Source organism: Garra rufa, chromosome 21 (genome assembly GCF_049309525.1).
Source record: "Garra rufa chromosome 21, GarRuf1.0, whole genome shotgun sequence".
In the NCBI taxonomy this organism is placed as follows: Eukaryota; Metazoa; Chordata; class Actinopteri; order Cypriniformes; family Cyprinidae; genus Garra; species Garra rufa.
In genome coordinates this window covers 25,595,289-25,619,054 of record NC_133381.1, presented here as the reverse complement: position 1 = coordinate 25,619,054, position 23,766 = coordinate 25,595,289, and the positions used below count along the sequence as shown (strand labels likewise).

Genomic DNA, 23,766 nt, shown 5'->3' with positions numbered 1-23,766 from the left:
CCACATTTGTTTGTTACTTTTGAATGCCATGTATACTGTAGTTATTCTTCTACTCTTTAAACTTTCAATTATGAAGTAATCTAAACAAAGGATAAAACAAACCATTTCTGTATTTATTATTTGAATGTGATTTACATACATTTTTGAAGATGTCCTTACGATACAGTGTTACTGCACCACAGCTATTTTCAGTTTTGTTTTTCTTCTCCAAATTATTGGGTGTTAAACCATCAGTAAAACAGCTTGTGAATAGTCATGTACAGTGCCTTCCAAAAATATTCATACCCCTTCATTTTTTTTTTCGTGTTTTGTTATGTTGCTGCCTTACGATAAACTGCTTTAAATTACATTTCCCCACATCAATCTACATGCCATACACAATGACCAAGCAAAAACAGAATTTTTACAACTTCGTAAATTTATTAAAATTAAAAAAAAATTGAAATAAGTACATTGTGTAAGTATTCATACCCTTAACTCAGTACTTAGCTGAAGCACCTTTACAAACTCAAGTCTTCCTGGGTATGATGCGACAAGCTTTGCACATCAGCATTTGTCAATTATCTGCCATTCTTTTCCTCAGCTCTTCAACTCTGAAGGTCTGTCAGGTTGGATGGGGAAGAGACACATTTTCAGGTTTTGTCCAGAAATTTTTTGATTGGGTACAAGCCCAGACTTTAGCTGGGCCACTAAAGGACATTTACAGAGCTGTCTATATGCCACTCTTGATGTGTGCTTAGGGTCATTGTCCTGTTGGAACGTGAACCTTCTGCCCAGTCTGAAGTTCTGAATGCTCTAGACTGATCTCTATATTTTGCTGTGTTGAACCTTCCTTCTACTCCGATGAGTCCCTCAGTTCCTGCTGCTGAAAAACAGCCCCACAGCATGAGGCTGCTACCAGCACACTTTACTTTTGGGATGATCCTTTGCAGATGATGAGCAGTGCCTGGTTTCCTCCATACATGATGCTTGGAACTGAGGTTCATCAGACCAGAAAATTTTGTTTCTGGTCTGATGAACCCTCACAGTCTCACAGAGTGTTCCTCAGGTGCTTTTTTGTTTTTTGTTTTTTTTTTCAAATTCCAAGTGCGTTTTCAAGTGTCTTCACTGAGGTGAGGATTGAGTCTTGCCACACTACCATAAAGTCCAGATTGGTTGGAGTGTTGCAGTGATGTTTGTCCTTCTGTAGGTTTCTCCTATCTTCACATTTGATCATGGAGCTCAATTAGAGTGATCATCAGGATCTTGGTCACCACTCTAACCAAAGCTCTTCTTCATCAATTGCTCAGTTTGGCCAGGAGGCCAGCTGTAAGAAGAGTCCTGGTTGTTTCAAACTACTTTCATTAAGGTTAACAGAGAATGCATGCTTCTGTGAACCTTCAATGCAGCAGACTTTTTTCTATACTCTTCCTCAGATCTGTGCCTTGACGCAAACCTGTTTCTGAGCTCTACAGGCAGTTATTTTGACCTCAGAGCTTGGTTTTTGCTCTGATATGCATTTTTTGTTGTTAGACCTTTTGTTAAGACGTGTGTCTTTCCGAATCATACCCATTCAATTGAATTTGCCACAGGTTAACTCCACTCAAAGTGTAATAACATCTACAAACAATATGAATGCTCCTGAGCTAAATTGGAACTGTCACAGATAAGGGTATGAATACTTATGTAATGGCATCATTTAAGTTTTTTATTTTTAATACATTTGCAAAGATTTTTGCAAAAACCTGTTTTGTGCTTTGTCATTATGGTGTATGGAGTGTAGACTGATGTGGAAATAATTTAAAGCAGTTTAACATAAGTCAGCATAACAAAATGTGAAAAAAATGAATACTTTTGCAAGGCACTGTAATGTGATTTACTGTACTTCAGAAAAGATAATTGCATATTAATTGCACAATAATTGCATATGGGCCCGGGGCTGACTTATAGGATTGGTTTGTCTTCATTATTCCCATATTATTTATCAAATGTTGTCACAACTGGTCCATCTCGCTTTCACCAAACAATGGTAAACGTAATTGCACCTTTATGGACAGAGATTACATTCTGATTCAAATTCTTATTTAATTGCCCAGCTCTAGATGGACTTTAGTGTAGTTTATCATAGCGTTGGATCACAAGGTTATGTACCTTGTTCCCTCTGATCATCCATCAGTGTGTGGCATCTTCTCCACCACTCTAGCCCTTACAGAAGCTGTAATCCAGGTCCAGGCTGTGTTCACTGCCCTCCTGAGTGGCCCATCAAAGAGGCAGCCACACAGAAAGAGGCAGGGCAGGAGAACGTGCAGTTCAGCCAAGAGCCAGACAAACAGCAGGAAGAGGCTGGCTGTCAGCAGCTGGAGTGCGACACTGCCTCCACAGATCTCACTCAGCCAGCAACTTAGCTGTCTGTTTCTCAGCAACCGAACCAACCTGCAGTCTCTGACCCTGTTCTGTGAGGTGAAGGAGATTGATCAGTGACAGACACCCAGACTGCACAGCTTCTAATGTGTGTGTTTTTTATTACCTGTTGGTCTTGAGGTGATAGCTGAGATCTGTTGAATGTCTTCGTGGAGAGCTCATTGACTCCTGGTGAAATTCTTCTCTTAGCACAATCTGTTCTTAGGTGAACTGTCTTCTCCATGATCTTGCATAGAATATTTTATTTGATGAGTAAATCTATTTACAACTGTGTTCTTATAAAGTTAAGCACATGTAATCTTGGTACTAAAATCTTATTTTTGCTAACTATTGGGTAAGTAAATTAACAATAAAATCACATTGGCAAACATTCAGACAACAATTATGAACTTTTCTCAGGATCTTATTTTATTTAATGAAAACGTCTTGTGTTTTGTTAGGCTATACATTTATTAATTGCAGTATTGGTCCATCAAAACAAACTTTTACACTTTGATTTTATTATTTCAATGTTTAATGTCAGGTTCCATACCCCATATAATGTGACAACATGGTTAAAGTACAGTTGGGGTCAAAAGTTTATATACACCTAGTAGAATCTGCAAAATGTGTGTTATTTTTTTATTTAGTACTGACCTGAATAAGACATTTCACTTAAAATACATTTACATATAGTGCATAAGAGAAAATAATAGTTTAATTTATAAAAAAGGTTTACATACGCTTGATGCTTAATACTGTGTGGTTTACCTGAATGATCCACAGCTGTGTTTTTTGTTTAGTGATAGCTGTTCTTGAATCCATTGTTTGTCCTGAACAAACTCATATGTAACTGATGGACTAAACACTCACTGATGCTCCGGAAGAAAACACAATGCATTAAGAGCCAGGGGTGCAAACCTTTTAGGGTAAATGACAATGTAACTTATTTTGTCTTCTGGGAAACATGTAAGTATCTTCTGTAGCTTCAAAAGGGCAGTACTAAATGAATAAAATATGATATTTAGGCTAAATAAGAAAATGTACACATCTTCATCCTGTCCAAAAGTTTACACCCCTGGCTCTTAATGCATTGTTTTTCCTTCTTAGGCATCAGTGAGTGTTTGAACCTTCTGTAATAGTTATCCTTCAGTTGTCCTTGGTGTCAAAAGATGGATCTTGGAAAGGGTTCAAATGCCGAAAACCCCCAAAATTTGTGGGACCTGAAGAATTTTTTTGTAGAACAGCAGACAGTTTAACTGTTCAGGACAAACAAGGGACTCGTGAACAACTGTCACTAAACAACCACACCAACAACAAAAAACAGCTGTGGATCATTCAGGTAACAGCTCAGTATTAAGAATCAGCATCATTTTTATTCAACTGTAAATTAAACTATAAAATTCAACTGTAATTCAAACATTTTTCATGTGACATCATATTCTGGTCAGCACTAAATAAAAAATAACACGTATTTTGTATATTCCCTCTTATTTTGGTAAACTAATCAACATTTAGCAGATTCTGCAAATATGTAAACTTTTGATCTCAACTGTATGTGTCCGTAAAGAAAAAAAAATTAAGAATGAAAACTATGTTAGCTATTTTAGCTAACTATTTAATATAGCCTAATCTATTATCTAAAGTACTGTTTCATTTTAAATTGTCACCCACAGGTCATACATTCATTTATTGTGATGTTTGTTTTGTATCTGTTTAATGCTAATCATTAGCTACAAAAACATAACTTCACAAAACATAACTTTGTTATATGTTTACATACAAACATTTTCTAAAGGTGCTCAAATAATCAGCATAACGTTACCTGAACAAAAAGATCATCGGTTATCTTCACTTCTGAGCAGTCTGCTGTCACAATCAGGAAAGAAACAGTTTATAACAATTTAAATGAAAACAGTTCTCTGCACTAACAGTCCTTGATTGTTATATTAATTATTATATTATATTATATTATATTATATTATATTATATTATATTATATTATATTATATTATATTATATTATATTATATTATAATATATTATATTATATTACATTATATTATTATAAAGAAAGGAACATGCGTGTCCTCCAGGTCAGCAGGGGGCAACAGCGCGATTAGCAAGTCTTTAGCGGATGTGTATGTGTCATCCCAAACTCACAGCACAACAACACACTGACACCTCAGCTGGATTTTCTGACCCGCTCAGGTCCAAAAAAACACTCAACACCTTCACGAACTTCACTGACAGGCTCATAAACACACTAAGACGCGGTTCGCGCACTGGGCGGAGGGTTTATGTCGTAGAATCCGCAGGTTTTGGGTCCGGTTCCGCCCGAATCATGTCCTGCTGTCTGCTGGATTTCGGCCGGGTCCAGGAGCTCAGACAGGTGCGAGAGTTTCTGTTCCCCAAGCACAACAACGCCGGACCTGAGGAAGAGAAACCTCAAGCAGGTACTGCTGCACTCAGTAAGTCTGTGTATGTAAAGTCCAGTTTAATGATGGTTCTCCTGCACTGCGGTTGTTCAGTGATTTATGGGTGTCAGTTCGGGTTCGGTTTGGATGGTTGGTAGAGTTAGAAAGTGGATTTTGGGATGTTAAAGCAGAATAACATAGTAATGACTAGAACTGACAGCTGTGTTGGGTTTTGTTTTGCATACATGACGGAAACCACAATGCCCCCACAATGCTAATAAAACGACAGTGATTAGCTTGCTATATAATGTTTTAATTAAAAAATATAAATGCTATTGTATGAGTTTTAGGGTGAAAGATAAAGGATATAAAATATGCTGTTTTTATACTGAGCTAATAGTAAGTAAATTGAATGTGTGTTGGTGAATTTTGAAAAAGAAAGAAAATGTGTAAAAAGTGAATTGTATGTCTGTGATGCAGAATAACTTATCCACTCCCTGCTGAAAGAAAGAAAGAGAGATGGAGGGAGGAAGGGAGGTGTATTTGCCCTTGGTGAATGAGTCATCCTGCAGAAAGGTCCTGAAACACATGACTGCGTTAGAGACGGTCAATGAACGAAAGACAAACCAAGAGAAAGACGGAGAGAAAAGAAAAGAAAGGGTATATTGACAGTTTGTAAGTAAGGTAAATCATGCGATTGACAGGTGATTTGTGTCAAAGTACTTAAGCATAAAGAAGTAAGAGAGAAATGAGCATGCAGGGGGTGAGAAAGAGAAAGAAACAGGATGAGACGGTGTGTATAAACTCTCACAGAGGTTGAAGGGCACCAGATCGAGCCGACTGACTGTTTAATGTGAATAGATTTGTCCTCTCTGACCACATTATTTACAGCACATCCTTTTCTCTTTCTCTAGAGAGTGAGTTAACGTGGGATGACTCAGACTGGGGCTCTTGGGAGAATCCTGACGGTAAAGAGGATGGAGCTCAGGTTTGTATTAAAAGACTGGTAAACTGAAAAATGTATGTTATTATTTACTCAAGAAAATGTCATTCCAAATCTGTATGTTATTATTTTTCTGTAGAAGACAAAAGGAGAAATTGTGAAGAATATGCACACCCCCTTTTCCATTCATAGTGACAACAAAGTACCATAAATGCACCATAGGATTAGTTCATTTACAAAACAAAAATTTACAGATAATTTACTCACCCCCTTGTCATCCAAGATGTTCTTGTCTTTCTTTCTTCAGTTGTAAAGAAATCGTGTTTTTTGAGGAAAATATTTCTCCATGTAGTGGACTTTTATGGCGCCTGTGAGTTTGAACTTCCAAAATGCAGGTAAAATGGAGCTTCAAATGTCTCTAAATGATTCTAGCTGAGGAAGAAGGGTCTTATTTATTGAAATGATCAGTTATTTTCTAAAAAGAAATACAATTTATAGACTTTTTCACCTCAAATGCTTGTCTTGTCTAGCTCAACAATGTAAAACTACCGATCCAGTGTTTACAAAGGGAAAGTGGAAAGAAGGTCAAACGCTCTTTACAAAAAAAGGTTAAACAGCGACGTAGGGCGATTTTGAAGTTGGAGAAAATGAGATTTGATGTTTGAAATGAGTTTTTCAACATACCCTAACTGTCTTTAACAGGAGTGCACAGAGGACGCATGCGCATCGCAGAGCTAGACAAGATGAGCATTCATGGTTTTTGTAAAAAAATATATATATATATTTTAAATAAAATAAAACTTTTCTAGAAAATCAGATGGTTTCACTAGATAAGACACTTCTTCCTCAGCTGGGATCATTTTGAGTCCTCTGAAGCTGCATTTAAACTGCATTTTGGAGGTTCAAACTCAGGGAACCATGGAGGTCCTCTATATGGAGAAAATTTCTGAAATGTTTTTTCTCAAAAAACAATTTCTTCATGACTGAAGAAATAAAGACATGAACATCTTGGATGACAAGGGGATGAGTAAATTGAGTAAAAATGTATGTTCTTCTTTTAGCCTGAGGAGGAGGAGCAGCAGCAGGGTACACCCTGGATGCAGGACTGTGTGCTGTCTCTCTCACCCTGCTCAGATCTGCTGGTCATCGCTCGAGAGCACAAAGCAGCATTTCTCTCTGGTACACACTTATACATGCACACAGTAGTGATTAATCTCTTCTTTATTTGTTATAGATTTTTATATCATTTGTATGTGAACTGATTGATTCATTGATTGATTGACAGCTAAGTGGCGGACAGACGAGAGTGGGCAGGAGGAAATGACCCTTGCTGTGACCTGGAGTGGAACGCTGAGAGTTGAGGAGGGGTAAGAGATCAGGATTGGATGGTTTTGTGAGAAATAAAATGTGAACATGAAGGGATTAAATCCCGCAAAGAAGAAAGAATGAGTTACAAAACAGAAACCAAGGACTGAGCAGTATTATGAGTAAAGGAGTTTGTAAACATGTAAAGGGTTCTTTTACCCAAAGTCTGTCATTAATTACTCACCCTCACGTCATTCCAAACCTGTAAGAGCCTTCATTCATCTTCGGAACACAAATTAAGATATTTTTGATGAAATCCAAGAGCTTTCAGATCCTGCATAGACAGCAGCACAGTCTGTGCTCAAGGCCTAGAGATTTAGTAAGGACATCAGTAAAATAGACATCAGTGGTTCAACCTACAAATAAGGACTTCATTCAACAATTTCTTCTCTTCCATGTCATTCTCTGCTGCCATTCAGAGAGCACCATGCTTGTAAACAAGGCGCAATGCATCTGGGTTCACCATCAGAGTGCCGGCTCCTGCGTCAGCAGCACTATATGCGTGTGTCATTGTACTCTTATTACTGGAGGTGAAGAATGAAACAGAAGAGGAAAATTGATTAAAGTTGTTACCTCTGTTTTCTTTGCATACAAAAAATATTCTCATAGATTGATATAATTAAGGTTGGACAACTGATGTCACATGCCTTTCTGGGCTTTGAATGTGGTAGTTGTTTTGCTGTTTATGCAGGGTCAGAATGCTTGTGAATTGTTCTGGAGATGAATGAAGGTCTTACAAGTTTGGAACTACATGAGGGTAAGTAATTAATGACAGGATTTTAATTTTTGAGTGAACTATTCCTTTAATAATAAGATATGTGTATTATAAGTAGGATTGTAAAAAGTAGAAACATAGGAGGCAGAAGAAGAAAAATAAAGAAATAAAGAGCTGTGAAAATCAGTTTGGGTTTTTTGTTGATATTCACTGGTTTTCTTTTCTCAGGGAATGTATCAGTAGTGTTATTTGTATTCCATTGGCCAGCCAGAAGAGGTAAGAACATCACACTCTCATATACGCATCTGTATACAGTGACAGTAAAGATTTTTATTTTGTTACAGATTTGTTTCATCTGTTCATCTAAGAATCCAAACAATGGATCACACTTTCCATAAAAATGTTAAGCAGCACAACTGTTTTCAAAATTGAAAATAAGAAATGGTTTTTACCACCAAATCAGCATATTAGAACGATTTCTGAAGGATCATGTGATACTGAAGACTGGAGTTTTCAGCTTTGGCATCACAGAAATAAATTACATTTTAAAATATATTAAAATGAAAGTCTGTTGTTTTATTTATAATGATATTTCACAATATTACTGTTTTGTTTTTTTTACTGTATTTTTGATCAAATAAACAACTTGGTGAGCATAAGACATTTCTTTCAAAAAACATTAAATGAAATGTTACCTACCTCAAATTGTAATGTATGTACTCATGTGTTTAGGAGTTCTACTGGCCGGCCTGATTGGACCTGTATTGTGGTTGGATTCAGCTCAGGTTATGTCCGTTTCTACACAGAGGTACTGTGATATTTTCTGATCTACAGTAGAAACTCACCAGCTGAGTTCAGACTCTCTAATGCATTAATATGTTTAATAAACAGCCATATGTCATATTTAATCAAAACCAGAGCAGTATCAGCACAGCCACTGATCTAATCCACCATTTATGTGTGTGTGTAGAATGGTGTTCTTCTATTGGCCCAGTTGTTGCATGAAGATCCCGTGCTGCGACTGAAATGTCGCACATATGAGATTCCACGTCACCCTGGAGTAACAGAACAGGTAAACATACTTTTTACTCTGACTTGTTGTGTTAGCAAACATGATATCTTATCTTAAACAGTGGAACAAACTCAGTCTGCCTACTCTAATGATGTTCTGACTAGATGTTGAAATTTCTGTTTCTCTATCAGCATGAGGAGCTCAGTATTCTCTACCCAGCAGCCCTAGTCACCATTGATGGCTTTAGTCTCTTCCAGTCTTTACGTGCCTGTCGAAACCAGGTTGCCAGAGGTAGGAGAGATGTTGACCAGGATATCCTTTGGCCAGTAGTCTCTCGTGTTATTTGTTTTCACCTGTTTTTATTCCCTGCATCTGTTTCTTTGTCATTCAGCTGCAGCAGCAGGAAGTGATGTCGTTCAGCCTCCACCGCTGGCCTATAAAAAGTGGGGCCTGCAAGACATGGACACAATTACAGACCATTCCAGCATAGGTACATGAGACACTTCATAACTCTTACAGTTTATTTTTTATTCTTTAGAAATCATTCTAACATGATGATTTAGGGCTCAATAAACACTTTTAATTGTTATCAATGCTGAACTGTTCTTTGATGAATAGAAAGTTCAAAAACAACATTTATTTGAAATTTTGTAGCATTAGAAATGTTTTTAACCAGTTGAATGCATCATTGCCTAATTAAAATTTTAATTTCTTTCAAAAAATACTGATTCTAAACTTTTGAATGGCAGTGTAAAGTATTATGTTTCTATTTCAGGTATCACTACTCTGAGTGTGTTCGATCAGATGAAAAATGCATCTGTCCTTGGAGGATTTCATGCTTCGGTTAAAGGAAGCCCTCCTGCTATGAGTCAGTATATCACAGTGGGAGGTGGACCCTACACTGGCTTCTACTATGCTATAGAGGTACAAACACACACACACACACACACACACACAACATCTATTTCCCAGTCTGTTGTTGGTGTTTGTGGCTTGTTTGTAGTTAATATTGGCCATTTTTCCTCTCTCTCTCATCTCAGGGTAGTTCTCAGCCTCTTCTCTCCCATGTGGCTCTGGCTGTGGCCAGCAAACTTACATCAGCTCTGTTCAGTGCTGCCAGGTTTGTGTGTCTGGATTATTTTACCTCTTGGCTCTTATTAGCGCTGGCCTGTCATGTTCAGTCTCACTCCATGTTTACTCATTCTTGGTCTCTGTCTCTCTCTTTCTTCCTGCTTAGTGGTTGGTTGGGATGGAAGAGTAAAAATGAAGAGGAGTCAGTGCAGAAACAGAAGCCAAAAGTGGAGCCAGCCACAGCCCTTCCTGTTAGGTAACTATATGTGCAGTCAAACTTCCTCCCATCATGCACACCATTGCCTTTTTTTAATCATATACGCACAATTTTATTTTTCTGCTTTCCTTAGGTTCGGTCTTCCAGATTCTCGTCGGCATGGCGAGTCTATCTGTCTCTCTCCATGTAACACTATGGCTGGAGTCACAGATGACTTTGGCAGAGTCACGCTGCTGGATGTAGCACGAGGCATCGCTATCAGGATGTGGAAGGGTGAGCAGTGTAGCACGATTAAAGTAGTCTGATTTGCGAACAGGCGTCTTATGAGCCTGTTCCTATTAAATTGTACAAAACAACTTGTGACTCACAGGATTTAAATCACTGTGATGAACGCTTCCCTTAACACACACAATGCAGCACAGCTGTTACCTAAATCAGTATCATTACAGATGGTTTGTCTGTAATAAAGTGTGTATTAAACAGTAACATTTACATTTTGTTATCTTTTTAAGCATTAACACAATAAAAAGTATTACGATTTCATATTAAGCAGCTCAATTTCCTTATACTAAGAAATGTTTCTTGAGCAACAAATCAGCATAATATAATTGTTCTGAAATTTCACCTTAAAAAAACTTTCGCCCCCAAACTTGAACAGTAGTGTATATAACCAACAATATTTTTTCTTAATATCTGTATTATGTGCACACAGGCTATCGTGACGCTCAGCTCGGATGGGTGCAGGTCTCAGAGGCTCGTGGGGAGAGAGATCTAGCCACATCTCCATCTATGCCCCGCCGGCACACACAATTTCTGGTGATTTATGCCCCACGCAGAGGCATTTTAGAAGTGTGGGGAACTCAGTATGGACCGCGAGTAGGGGCTTTTACTGTAGGCAAACACTGCAGGTACATACTCACTCGAAACCACACTTTTAGTTGCTATCATCTGAAAATGCATATTCATGTCTCATTCATGTCTTTCTCTTTCAGGCTGCTGTACGCGGGTCACAGGTTAATGGGTGTGAACAGTGTAACCAGTCAGGGCTGGCAAATACACACACAACAAGTGTGTCTGTTTGACCCGGTTAATGGAGTCCTGAGAGCCATCACCATACCATTCCACCTGGCACTCAGGTGCACACTCGTACATAAATATTCATGAACACGTGCACATTAATATTCGGGAACACGCACACAATGCTGGATAGTTCAAATGTGTCTGTTCTGTGTGTTGGACAGTGATAAGAAGAGCGAGCGTGCTAAAGACATGCACCTGCTGAAGAGACTCACCACTCTTCTGAGAAGCAGGGAGGTGGAGCCAGGTCAGACCTACCTCATTAATATTCATGAGGGACTGCATATGTTTCAGAACGTCTTTAAAGGGATACTTCAACTAAAACTTAAAATTAGCCCACGATTTACTCACCCTCAAGCCATCCTAGGTGTATATGACTTTCATCTTTCAGATGAATACAATTGGAGTTATATTAAAAAAATGTCTTGGCTCTTCCAAGTTTTATAATGCCAATGAATGGCTGTTGAGATTTTGAAGTCCAATAAAGTGCATCCATCCATCATAAAAAGTACTCCACTTTGCTTCAGGAGGTTAATAAAGGCCTTCTAAAGTGAATCAATGTGTTTGTGTAAGAAAAATATCCATATTTAAAACTTTATAAACCGTAATCTCAAAGCAAATTATTGTTTTGTACTTCTAATTTGTGACTGGTGTTTTGTTCTGCTCTCTCCACTGCGCTTCCGTGTTCATCACTTCTCACCAGAGATTATGCTACGCTTACATCCCATGTTATACATTGGATCAATTAGAGATTACAGTTTTAAAAATTGATTTTTTTCTTACATAAATGCATCAGTTCGCTTCATAAGGCCTTTATTAAACATCCGGAGCTGTGTTTTATGATGATAAAAGACTATTGAATATCAACAGCCATTTACTCTCATTATAAAGCTTGGAAGAGCCAGGACATTTTTAAATAACTTCCATGTTCTGACCGAAGAAAGTCATATACACCTAGAATGGCTTGATAGTGAGTAAATCATGGGGTAATTTTTATTTTTGGGTGAACTATCCCTTAAGTTGTCATCCATACCATTTTTAAAGAATGACTACCCAATGTTGTATTTTAATTCTATTGTACTGATGTGTTGACATGTTGGCGTTGACCTTTAACCTTTGATTGACAGCTCTGCTTGAGAGTGAAGCACAAACTGTGTTACTGGACATTAAACATCCAGCTATTAAGAAACAGGTGAGTAAATCAGACATACGTAAACATGTATATCTTAACAAATTCTTTAATAAAATATCTAACTGATTAACAGGCCCTGGAGTCACTTCTGTCCAATAAGAATGCACCAGTGTCCTGTTTGACCAGTGTTACTCGTGCATTATTGGCGAGCCTGAAAGAGCAAGGTAACACCCTCAGTCTTCACTGGGTGTTTTTATATTTACACTTTACACTTGTGTCAATATTTGATCTGTTTTTCATTTGTGTTTGTATTAGATCCTGAAGCAGTGGATGAGTCGTTGCTACAGTTTTGTTCATCCCAACTCAAACTTCTCCAGCTCTATACAGATGTTCAATTACTGCACACACCAGATACATCACCCACTGAGCCAGAACATGTGAGTAATACAGACACTATCCATTTGACCTGAAATGATATATAATCTTTACACTAGGATTTGAAATAAATGCTGCTTCTTTCCATACAGCCATCGTTTTCTGGCATTCAGGAGGATCTTGCTCGTGTTGGCCAAGTCCTACAGCGATACACAGAAATAAACTCTCGGCCCTGTGTCTCATTTGCTCAAGACTCAAGTGGGCCTTTGCCAGTCCGAACATTTTTGTCTCAATTGGAGTGGGTGAATGGAGAGCTCCGAGTAATTAAAACACCTGATACCGACTGGACCCAACTGGGTAAAACTGGATATTTATTTCATTGTGCATTATTTCTATGCTGCTTTTAAATGTCATGAATGTTTAAATTTGATCTGTTGCTACTTCTGTTTCATTGCGACTTTGAAGCTTTAATACTGTTAAATGAAATCTTAAGCAAATCTCAAATCATATTGTACGTTATGATCGTATGAATTCACTTGTAGCATTTACAATTAATAGCAAAAAGTTTACATACACCTTATAGAATCTGGAAAATGATAATTATTTTACCAAAGTAAGAGTGATTATACAAAATGCATGTTATTTTATTATTTAGTACTGATCTCTCACATAAAAGACGTATGGGTATAGTTTACGAGACAAAATAATAGTTAAATTTGTAAAAATGACCCCGTTCAAAAGTTTACATACACTTGATTCTTAATACTGTGTTGTAACCTTAATGATCCACAGCTTTGTTTTCTTTAGTTAGTGAGTGTTAGTTTTTAGTTAGTGTTAGTTGTTCATGAGTCCCTTGTTTGTCCTGAACAGTTAAACTGCCCGCTGTTCTTCAGAAAAATCCTTCAGGTACCACAAATTTTTGGGTTTTACAGCATTTTTGTGATTTTTTTGTAACTTTCCAACAATGACTGTATGATTTTGATGTCTATCTTTTGACACTGAGGACAACTGAGGGACTCGTGCATCTATTACAGAAGTTTTAAATGCTCACTGATGCTTTAGAAGGAAACATTATGCATTAAAACTTCTAAAAATGGGTGACAGTTTTTTTTAAATGTGAAGATCAGGGTAAATTTAACTTAATTTGTTTTCTGGGAAACATGTAGGTATCTTCTGTAGCTTCTGAAGGGCAGTACTAAATGAAAAAATATGATATTTAGGCAAAATAAGACAAATGTACACATCTTCATTCTGTTCAAAAGTTTACACCCCTGGCTCTCAATGCATCGTTTTTCCTTCTGAAGCATCAGTGAGTGTTTGAACCTTCTGTAATAGTTGCACGAGTCCCTCAGTTGTCCTCAGTGTGAAATCATACAGTCATTGTTGGAAAGGGTTCAAATACACAAAAATGCTGAAAAACCAAAGAATTTGTAGGACTTTACTGAAAAACAGTTTAACTGTTCAGGACAAACAAGGGACAAAAACACAGTTGCGGATCAACAATATTAAGAATCAATTGTAGAATTGAACAGTGTAGAATGTATTAGCCATAACATCATAATTATTTGTATCAAAACTGTAGTATTGGTGCATCACAAATTAGATTTTTGCATAAAAATGAGTTTTTTGTATGCATTTCAGGTAGTTTCCTGTTCTGGGGTTGTCTTTCTGGTCAGAGTCCTTTACAAAGAGTGTGTGAGACTCTGCAGGAAAGTGGCATCAGCCCTCAGCAGCTACTGGTAAGTGATGTAAAGAGGAAAAAAAAGGAAGAAGTTGGAATGGCTAGTACAGAACATCCTTATTTGTAATTTCTGCTTTTTTGTGTGTCTCTCTGGCAGTCTTTGCTCTTGTCAGTTTGGCTTAACAAAGAGAAGGAAGTACTGAAGTGCCCAGGCGCCGTCTCTCACCTTCACACGCTGCTGACCACCCTCAGCTCCATGAAAGGTCTTTAACATCATCTGTGAAAGAAATCGACTTGTATATTTTATTCTGTATGTTAACATTTTATATTGTGTGTGTGTGTGTGTGTGTGTGTGTGTTTTTGTTTTTGTTTCAGGAGCGGTGGATGAGTCATGGGATGGCCAGTGTGTCTCACCCTGGTGGCAGCAGGTGCGCACAGCTTGTGTTCAGTCTGAGAGCTCCGGTGCCGCACTACTGGCTGCTCTAGTCGCTCATCGTGTAGCCAAGAATGCCATCACCAGGCTGGCAGAGAGCAAGGTCTGTATGTGTGTGTGTGTGTGTGTGTGTGTGTTTCTGCATCTGTAGAATTGGTGCAGTATGTGTGTAACTCTCTCTCTCACTCTTGTGCAGTTTCAGGAGGAGTGGGAATGTGTTTCTCTGGAGTTGGAGCAGTGGGTGGTGTGTATAAAGCAGTTGGAGGATGTTCTTGCTTTGCAGACGCTACTCTGCCTGCCATCTCCTCAGGGCTCTTCAGGTGGCACACGCTGCTCTGTCAAAACACTATTGGAGAGTGGCAGAGGTACATACAACTTTTTTTTTTGAGTAATTAATGCTTTTATTTAGCAAGGTTGCATCACAGTCATATTAAGCAAGATAGCACACTTGTTTTCAACATTTTAGCATGTGACACTGAAGACTGAAGTAATGGTTGCTGAAAATTCAGTTTTGCCATCACAGGAATAATTTACGTTTTAAAATATATTAAATAGTAAACAGTTATTTTAAACTGTAATGATATTTCACAGTAGTACTGCTTTTACTGTGTTAAATGCAGCCTTGGTGAGCATAAGGGACTTCTTTCAAAAACATCTTACCAATTGTGTATACAAATAAAGATTTAAAATATTTCATACAAGCTAAAGATGAAATTACAAAAATTAGTTTTCTTATTTTCATTTTTTGTCTTTTAGGTGGTGTAGCAGACTGTGTTTCGAAGTTGATCTTCAGACAGGGTGTGTCTCCTGATCTCCTGAAGGATATCCTACAACGAAGGGGAGAGAATGAGTCCACACAACAGCCAGTCCAGCAAGGCGGGGGGGATAAATTGGAGGGTAACCTTAGAGATTCCTGATCATGTTCTTTAGATTTTAGATCATGTGTGTTCTTTGTTTAACTAAAACATCTGTGTGTATTTGTGTTGTCTTAGAGCTGCTGGAATGTGTTTGTCAGCGGTTCCCAAATTCTTTGTCTCCTGATGTGCTGTTTGCTCACTGTAGCTGGGAAAATGTGGTCCAGTGGAACAAAGACCCAGAGGTAAAGACTATATAAATTATATCTTAAACATAATCTCAAAACTTTCTTAATACAATTGGTAATCTTGTTTAGAACTTGCTGGAAAAAATATAGTAACTAAATGAGTTCTGTTTTTGTTAATTCATTTTGTGAAAGAACTGCATTTAATTATTTCTAATTATTACAGGGGCATTTCCTCTAAGGAGGCAAGGGAGGCAGTACCTCCTCAAAATATTTGATGAGAAAATAATTTGTAGCACAGTAATATTACAAAATATAATATTAAAAAGTGTATAAATGACTTGTTTTTCTAAAGTAACACTGTCCAACAGCGACACAAACAGGTAAAGTTACAGCGTGAGTCCGTGTCTCTTTTGCCTCCCCTGAGCCCGTTGAATTTTAACAGACCCCCTAAAGTGTGCGGTGAGTTTGGTGCGGGGTAATTAAGAATGAATGGGGGAAAGTCACATGAAAAGAGGCAATGTCTCCATCGCGATACGATTGGATATGACTGGTTATGATCGGCCCTGATTGGTTCATGCAAAAAATCCTGAATCGTGAATCAGTCTGAATTAACAATATAATGGTGTTAATAGGAAGACTAAATAAAAAGCATGTAAACAACTCACACACTTAGGGTGTGTTTACATTTGTCATGTTTGGTTCAATTAAAGAAAATTCTTGTGCTATTGCTCTGTTAGTGGGGTTTATTCGAATAAGTGTGAACGCTGCCATCCGAACCCTGGTGCACACCAAACAAGCGGACCAAAACCGCTAAAAAGATGGGTCTCGGTCCACTTCCAAACAAACTCTGGTTCGGTTTGAATGAAATAGGAACACAACATGGACCAAATACTTCTACACAAATTAAAAACAGGAAGTAATGACAACATGCGACATGATTTTATGAAGGGAACAAGCGGTGTTTCCAAAACAAAATGAGCAGAGGGCAAATGTGGAGCAACAACTGCCTTTTAAGAGCTCTTTGTGAGTTTGTATGTGGTGGAAATAAAATCAAATACATGCAACAATGAGCGCGCTTAGTTTGGCAGATGGCATTAGGTGTATTTGACTTTAAGTGGCGCTGAGCAGACCAATCAGTGAATGGGTTCTTTGATGTCATACACCCGCAGCGCTGGTTTTAGTGGAACGCACCTTTTTCTTTTGTTTGGAGTGTTCGTCATTCAACCCGACCAATTAGGTTGTGAACGTATCACTATGCCTTTAGGTTCAGTATCTTTAGGTTTGGGTTCAGAAATCCCAGTGTGAACGCTAAGCGGACCAAATGAACCAAACTAACCAAACTACAAGTGTGAACACACCCTTAGATACAACCACTTTGTAAAAAAGTCTTAAAATGGTTTTTAGTGAGTAGTTAACTTGGTGAAATTTAAAGTAAATCTCTGTGTCTGTGACCAATATTTGTTTATTTGATGACTGATGATCTGAAAAATTAAAAAGTAGTTAAATGTGAACTAATAAAAAGAATAGCTGAACATAATTTTGCAAATAAAATATATGGTTTAAATTGTTACTGTCTTGAGTAGTTTTGTAATAAATGTAAAATGCTTGAAAACACTTGGCGAGATTCATACTTAGCTTTAAATAAATAGAATATTGATTACACTGTTAATGCAAAAATGTAAAATAGAATTTTTTTCTGATAGTGTAAGTAATGTTTATTTAACCAAGGAAATGTGACTGGGACATAAATTTACATTTGATTTGGAACAAAAATGAAAGAAAAAACTGTGGACTTTGCCTCCTCATTTTAGAACATCACCGCACACCACCGATTTCCAAATAGTTGTTTGTAAAAGTAAAGTAGCATTAAAGGAATTGTCATTCCTTGCAATTTACTGGAGAAATATCAACCATTCACAGATGACTTTTTATATCTCCCTTTCTGTTCAGGTGGGCCAGTACTTGGAGTGGTCAGTGGAGTTTTTGAAGATGATATCCAATCCTCACATTCAGTTGGGTAAGAGATATACAAACATGTATTGGCTAGAAAAAGCTGATTTGTGTTGGCAGAGCAATGATTAGGAAGTTGCCACAACATATTCATTCACAACCCTTCAACTATCCTCTTCTCTCAGGTGTCTGTGTTATGATGTGGCAGACCTTTATAGTCAAGCGGTTTTCGGCTGCTGCCTTTCTAATGGAAAAGGTTTGCATTTTGTATACTCTTGCTCTTCCTCTGTGGGCTGTTTAGATTTAATAATTGACTGTGCATGTGTTTATGTAGGTGGGAAAGGCACCTAAAGACCGGCTGTGCAGACGGGTAAGTGAAGTCACAAAGCATAAATTAAATTCAGATCTGTTTCATTTGAATTAACTAACTAACTAATATGTGTATGTGTGTGTGTGTGTGTTTAGGATGTAGGAATGGGCGACGCAGCTGTGAGGAGTTTCCTGGGCTCCTGTGTGCAGTTACTCCAAGCCCTGATGGAGGTCTCATCTTCCTCTTTTCTCCCTTCCTTTCCTTTTTTCTCCAGAGTAAGGACTGGTTAAACTAGATGCATGGAGCGGAAGCATGTCTTAAGTTACTGTGGATTTTACAGTGTTATTGATGAGCAGTGAATGGTTGAAATAAAAGTGAGAGATATATTCTAAATGTTTTTTCTCTCTCAGGCGGATTCAGCAATGGAGGAAGTGTCTGTTCCAGAAGTGAGTGTGGAGGAAGTGTGGGCCAGTGCTGATGGTCCAGTGTCTATAGTGGAGTTAGCTCTGGATCAGAGATCTGTTCACTATCCTCTCGTTCAGCATCACTGTGTGTTAGCGTCACTGCTGCACGCTGGCATGACCTTCTCCCTGCGTCTGAAACCACTCAGCTTGTTCGACAGCAAGGTAAAAGCACACAAACCTGCATTTCTGCGTGCACACTTTACTAAAATTTGAACATTTAGAAGTTTGATGTTTAGCGCCCTAAATCACACCACTTAAAAGGGATAGTTCTGTCATTAATTACTCACCCTTATGTCATTCCAAACCTCTAAGACCTTCCCTCTTAAAGGGGTCATTGGATGCAAAACTCACTTTTACATGTTGTTTGAACATTAATGTGTGTTTGCAGTTTGTGTACACAACCACCCTACAATGATAAACCCACTCAGTGTTTTTTTTTTATATATATATAAAAGTAATATTCCATTTTTAAAATCAGGTCATTCTCAGCTTCTTATCAGTGTGACGATACACCAACAGAGGCCGCTCCAACAATAGTTGATTGCCATGAGAGCCTTACCTTAGACCCACCCTCACCGAGCTGAAACAGTCTGACTCCGATCGCCATTGTGTCGACTCGAGTGCAGGGGAAGACAAGAATGTCTCAGATTGAGCGAGAGAGATGTTCTGTTGTAGGAGGAAATAATGAACACAGCAGTCGTCGTTTACTCCTGACATCTGAGCCGCGGAAGATGCAGAGGATTAACATTACTTTCGTTTTTAAAAGTAAAGCACCGATCCCAATCTACATATGCATCTATGTTTGTGCGAATCATTAGTGACGCAGCTTCACCTACAGCAGAAGTGAGAAGAAGGGTTTTAATGCATCTTTGCGAATGGCCTTTATTAATAATGTGCTTGTTGGCAAGTTTCGCCACTAAACGCGGCTAAAGTAAGTATTACGGCATATGGGCATCCGATGACCCCTTTAAGATATTTTAGATAAAATCAGAGAGCTTTCTGACCTTGCATAAACAGCAACGCAACTTACACGCTGAAGATTCAGAAAGGTAGTAAGGACATTGTTAAAATAGTCCATGTGACATCAGTGGTTCAACCGTAATTTTATGAAGCTACGAAAATACTTTTTGTAAAATAACAACTTTATTAAACAGTTTCTTCTCTTCCGTGTCAGATGTCACTTTTAATGAGGACTATTTTAATGATGTCCTTACTACCTTTCTGGGCCTTGAACATGGTTGTTACATTGCTGTTTATGCAAGGTCAGATACAAATCTTAATTTGTGTTCCGAAGATAAACAAAGGTCTTACGGGTTTGGAACGACACGATGGTGAGTAATTATTGGCAGAATTGAAATTTTTGGATGAACTATCCCTTTAAATATTAAAGATCTGTTCAATTCCTAATGGACACATCAAGTTTAGCCCTAAATTGTTTCACATTCAGGAAGCTGTTTCACAATATACGTCAACAAAAGATTATTGAAATTACCATTTTATGCTGACTGATTCACTTTCATTTTCTGTTGCCTACAGGGAAAGAATGCGTTTTTTAGAGATTTGTCATCCATTCAGTTGCTTCCCAGTGGAGACATGGACCCCAACCTGGTGTCTGTGAGACAAGAGGTGAGTCAGAGCACCACTCTCAGCCTTGGAGGCAGAACTACATTCAAGAACACCTTGCACAATGGCTTTATTCAATACAAAATATTTATTTTATGGCCATATGCATCTTGTACAGCAACAGTTAGATGTAAGATGTTTATAGCTTGTCTATGAAACCAGTGTTGATGTTTTGCTGTCTTGTGTGTAGTTTTTGATGAACGTGTTGACAGGCTGGGTAAAGGTTTTAGCTGAATCTGAGGAGAATGGTGTCAAACATAGCGGTGCAGAAGACATGTGGCCATCTGTGTGTATGGAGCTCTCATCACTACTACAGGTCAATACTGACATCCTGCACAGACACCTTGTCTGTGAGCTCTACAACCAGGGCCTGGACCTGCGGGCAGAGGAGGTAACAGACACACACACTCACTGTTAAACTGTTAAAGCATATATGGGCCATTCTACAGAATTGGTTGTTGAAAACAAGACTTTTTCCACACATTTTGTGTGCAAATTGTATAATATCCAAGGTATACATTTCTATTAATTGTGCAGTTAATTCTCAAATTGTATTTTCAGAAAGTTTTGGACTATTTGTTCTCTCCACAAATTTGTCACTACTGAAACACAGTGATATATAATTTCATTTGAAGGGTTGTATTGACCTATTAAGATTTAGCTTTCATCTTCCTTGTAAATATACTTTTTCAATTTTATTAAAACGTTTTCAGAGGTAAATCAATAATAATTACAATTTGAAACGTTTTTTTAAGTGTGATTAATAAGATTTGTTGTATTTTGAATCCAACATTTCTTTGTAAAAGAAAAATTGATCGTACTGATTTCAAAGTTAAGGATTAATTAGTTTGAATATATACTGAAACAAACACTATCATCTCATCTTAGTTGATCATTCTGTATACTTTTTTTAGTCGGGACAGTAATGTTTTGAAAGCAACCACATCAACTGAAACATACTAAAATACTAAAAATTTGAAAACTGTGTTAAAATGTTCTTCATTTGCCCTAAATAAATGATTATTTGTTTCCTTTTGTCACTACCGAAACAATCATGACATGTTTTGGTCGTGACTGTTACAGTAGTGACAATTTTATGGGATAACACCCCCCCCCCACACACACACACACACACAAAAAAACAAAGATGTCACTGCCAAAACTTCACCAAATGTTCGGCCGTGACAATTTTAGATACTTTTGAACCTAGCTCAAAGATGCTAATCAGTACATGGTAAGCTAGCACAGTTCTGAACATAAAAAAACTAAACGTTATCAAATAACTCACAAAAATGTGTTTAATTATAGAATAAGGGTTTTTGGTAGTGACTAGTGACGTTTCTTAAAGTTACAGATTTTTCATACTTTCATACATGCCTATCATAGGAATCACCTTGTAGCTATGAAAGAGAGGCAGACATGAATATTTCCTGATCAGAAGTGCAGGGGTGTAGTTAAAATCTGTCTCAGCCAAAGAACTAAAACATACGGTTTCGGTAGTGACATGAAAATTATGAATTATTTCAATGAATTATTCTTTTGGTTTATTTTTGTAATTTATTTATTTTATATTTTACTTTTTTTGTGTATTTTTCTATTTATCGTTAATCTCTCAGGTGATGATGGAGGTGCAGGACAAGGACGTTTTGGGCTCTCAGCTGCTGGTGTTGACTGGTCAGAGACTCTCTTTCTCTCTGCTTCACTCCCAATCACAGACCAAACCCAACATGGAGCTGTTGGCCCGTCTGCCGCCCACTCTCTGCACCTGGCTGAAGGCTATGGTGAGATCACACAGACTGCACAGTTCTCAAAACTCTTACCATCTTACACTCATATGTTTTCATGGTTTGTGTGTTGTTAGGACCCCAGTGAGCTGCGCTGTCCCTCAGTCCCTCTGTCTCAGAGCAGTCAACTGATCAACAAGGTCATCGAGATGCTCCCCGAAAACCATGCCCAGTACAGCCTTGCCCTTCACCTGCTGGAGGCCGTGGACTCTTTACACCAAGAGCCCTGATATAAAGAAATGCACAGGAGGAGAGAATGAGAATCATGTTTTTAAAAATATTGTAGACTTGAAAACTTTCCCAGAAGCCCCATGACTTGGAAAACCACCTAGTCAGCAGCCTAAATAAATGCATCTCCATCATCATTATCATCAGTAATCTGCTTTATTTAGCAGACTTCGTCACTAAAATAACATATCAAGAGCACTAGCACCTCTAGAGGACGTGCTATCCCACAATGCCTGTGCACACTGAAGGTGCTCCTGGAGTCTCTAGTGTCTAGAGTGTTATTAGCATTAAAAAACAATGTTATTCATGTACAGCAGTCCTGTAATTAAAAAATAATGATGTTCTTTACAAGGAAGCTTTAAAATAATAATTGTGCTGTAATCAAAACAAAGTATAATCAAAACATTACAGTATATTAACACCATGGGGGGTATATTTTCTATATATTTCAAATTCTAGATGTTCTTGTTCATTTATTCCGCCAATGAAACATGTCTGCAATGTCATCGATGCTGTTTATTAGTAAACAAGCACTAAAATGTCATCTGTTATTGTATGTGTTATTTTAAATGTACACGTTTGGGTGTGGTTACAAGGTAAGGCAAAAGAACAATTTCTCTTCAGTGGAGCTGACCTTCATGCAGTCCTGTACCAGCTGTGCCTGGCTGCTCTTATAATGCAACATTAACCATGATACCAAAAATAAAAGACCATTTCCGAGAACTGTTGTGTAGCTCATTGTCCTTTGTCCTCAAAGTGAAACAGGAGCATTAAACTAGCAAGAGCATTAGAGTAAAAGTACCACAGATACATCAGTTCGACTGGCTTCACTGATATTTTATTGGTTCATTATTGTTTTAAGAAGGTCATGAAGACTTCTATGTGGAAAACTGACATGTAGCTTCAATATTTTCAAAGTAATGTGACTTTGGACCACAAAACAAGCCATAAAGGTCAATTTTGTTTAAAACTGAGATTTATACATCATCTGAAAAGCGAATAAATAAGCTTTCCACTGATGTATGGTATGTTAGGATATGACAATATTTGACCGAGATACAATCATTTGAAAAATGTGGAATCTGAGAGTGGAAAAATTCTAAATACTGAAAATTTATGATAAGAAATGTACAAAATACTGTGCAATTCACATTTCTATTTATTCTAAATTTAATAAATGTAAATGCATTTACAATGCAGGAATAAACAGAAAATATATGACTATGCAAAGGAATCAATTGATTTATATATTTATATATAGTTTTACAGAGAGCTCAAATGAAAACATAGGTTTAGTCATTATAAATATTAGATATATTAAAGCTATCTATTTTAATTTAAATACGAAGCTTAAAATTAATTGCCACTTGATATAATAATTACACTGCCGTTTAAAAGTTCGGGATCAGTAAGTCTTGTAATGTTTTTTTTTTTAAAGAAGACTTTTATGCTCATTAAGGCTGCATTTATTTGATCAAAAATACAGAAAAAAACAGTAATATTGCAAAATGTTATTACAATATAAAATAATGGTATTTATTTTAATACA

At 37.5% G+C, this 23,766-nt stretch overlaps 1 protein-coding gene across 7 annotated transcripts; it reads left to right on the top strand.

Moving 5' to 3' along the window:
* Positions 1-4,542: 4,542 nt before the first annotated feature.
* On the top strand, positions 4,543-22,940 carry rab3gap2 (RAB3 GTPase activating protein subunit 2 (non-catalytic)). Of its 7 annotated transcripts, none has more exons than XM_073827038.1 (36): positions 4,543-4,834; positions 5,710-5,783; positions 5,878-5,940; positions 6,800-6,917; positions 7,024-7,105; positions 8,047-8,094; positions 8,551-8,626; positions 8,789-8,890; positions 9,022-9,121; positions 9,222-9,320; positions 9,606-9,754; positions 9,871-9,950; positions 10,068-10,157; positions 10,252-10,391; positions 10,831-11,026; positions 11,111-11,254; positions 11,360-11,442; positions 12,323-12,387; positions 12,461-12,551; positions 12,643-12,764; positions 12,855-13,059; positions 14,344-14,441; positions 14,541-14,646; positions 14,759-14,919; positions 15,013-15,181; positions 15,573-15,713; positions 15,809-15,915; positions 17,809-17,875; positions 17,994-18,064; positions 18,143-18,178; positions 18,274-18,348; positions 18,529-18,744; positions 20,119-20,208; positions 20,396-20,596; positions 21,822-21,986; positions 22,067-22,940. In XM_073827038.1, the coding sequence occupies exons 1-36, from the start codon at positions 4,723-4,725 to the stop codon at positions 22,217-22,219; spliced, it is 4,095 nt and encodes a 1,364-aa protein (XP_073683139.1). In that variant the 5' UTR covers positions 4,543-4,722; the 3' UTR covers positions 22,220-22,940. The 7 variants fall into 7 exon arrangements, with proteins under 7 accessions (XP_073683139.1, XP_073683135.1, XP_073683136.1 ...); XM_073827034.1 differs by having other exon boundaries at positions 18,274-18,393; XM_073827035.1 differs by having other exon boundaries at positions 4,543-4,849.
* The last annotated feature ends 826 nt before the right edge of the window (positions 22,941-23,766 follow it).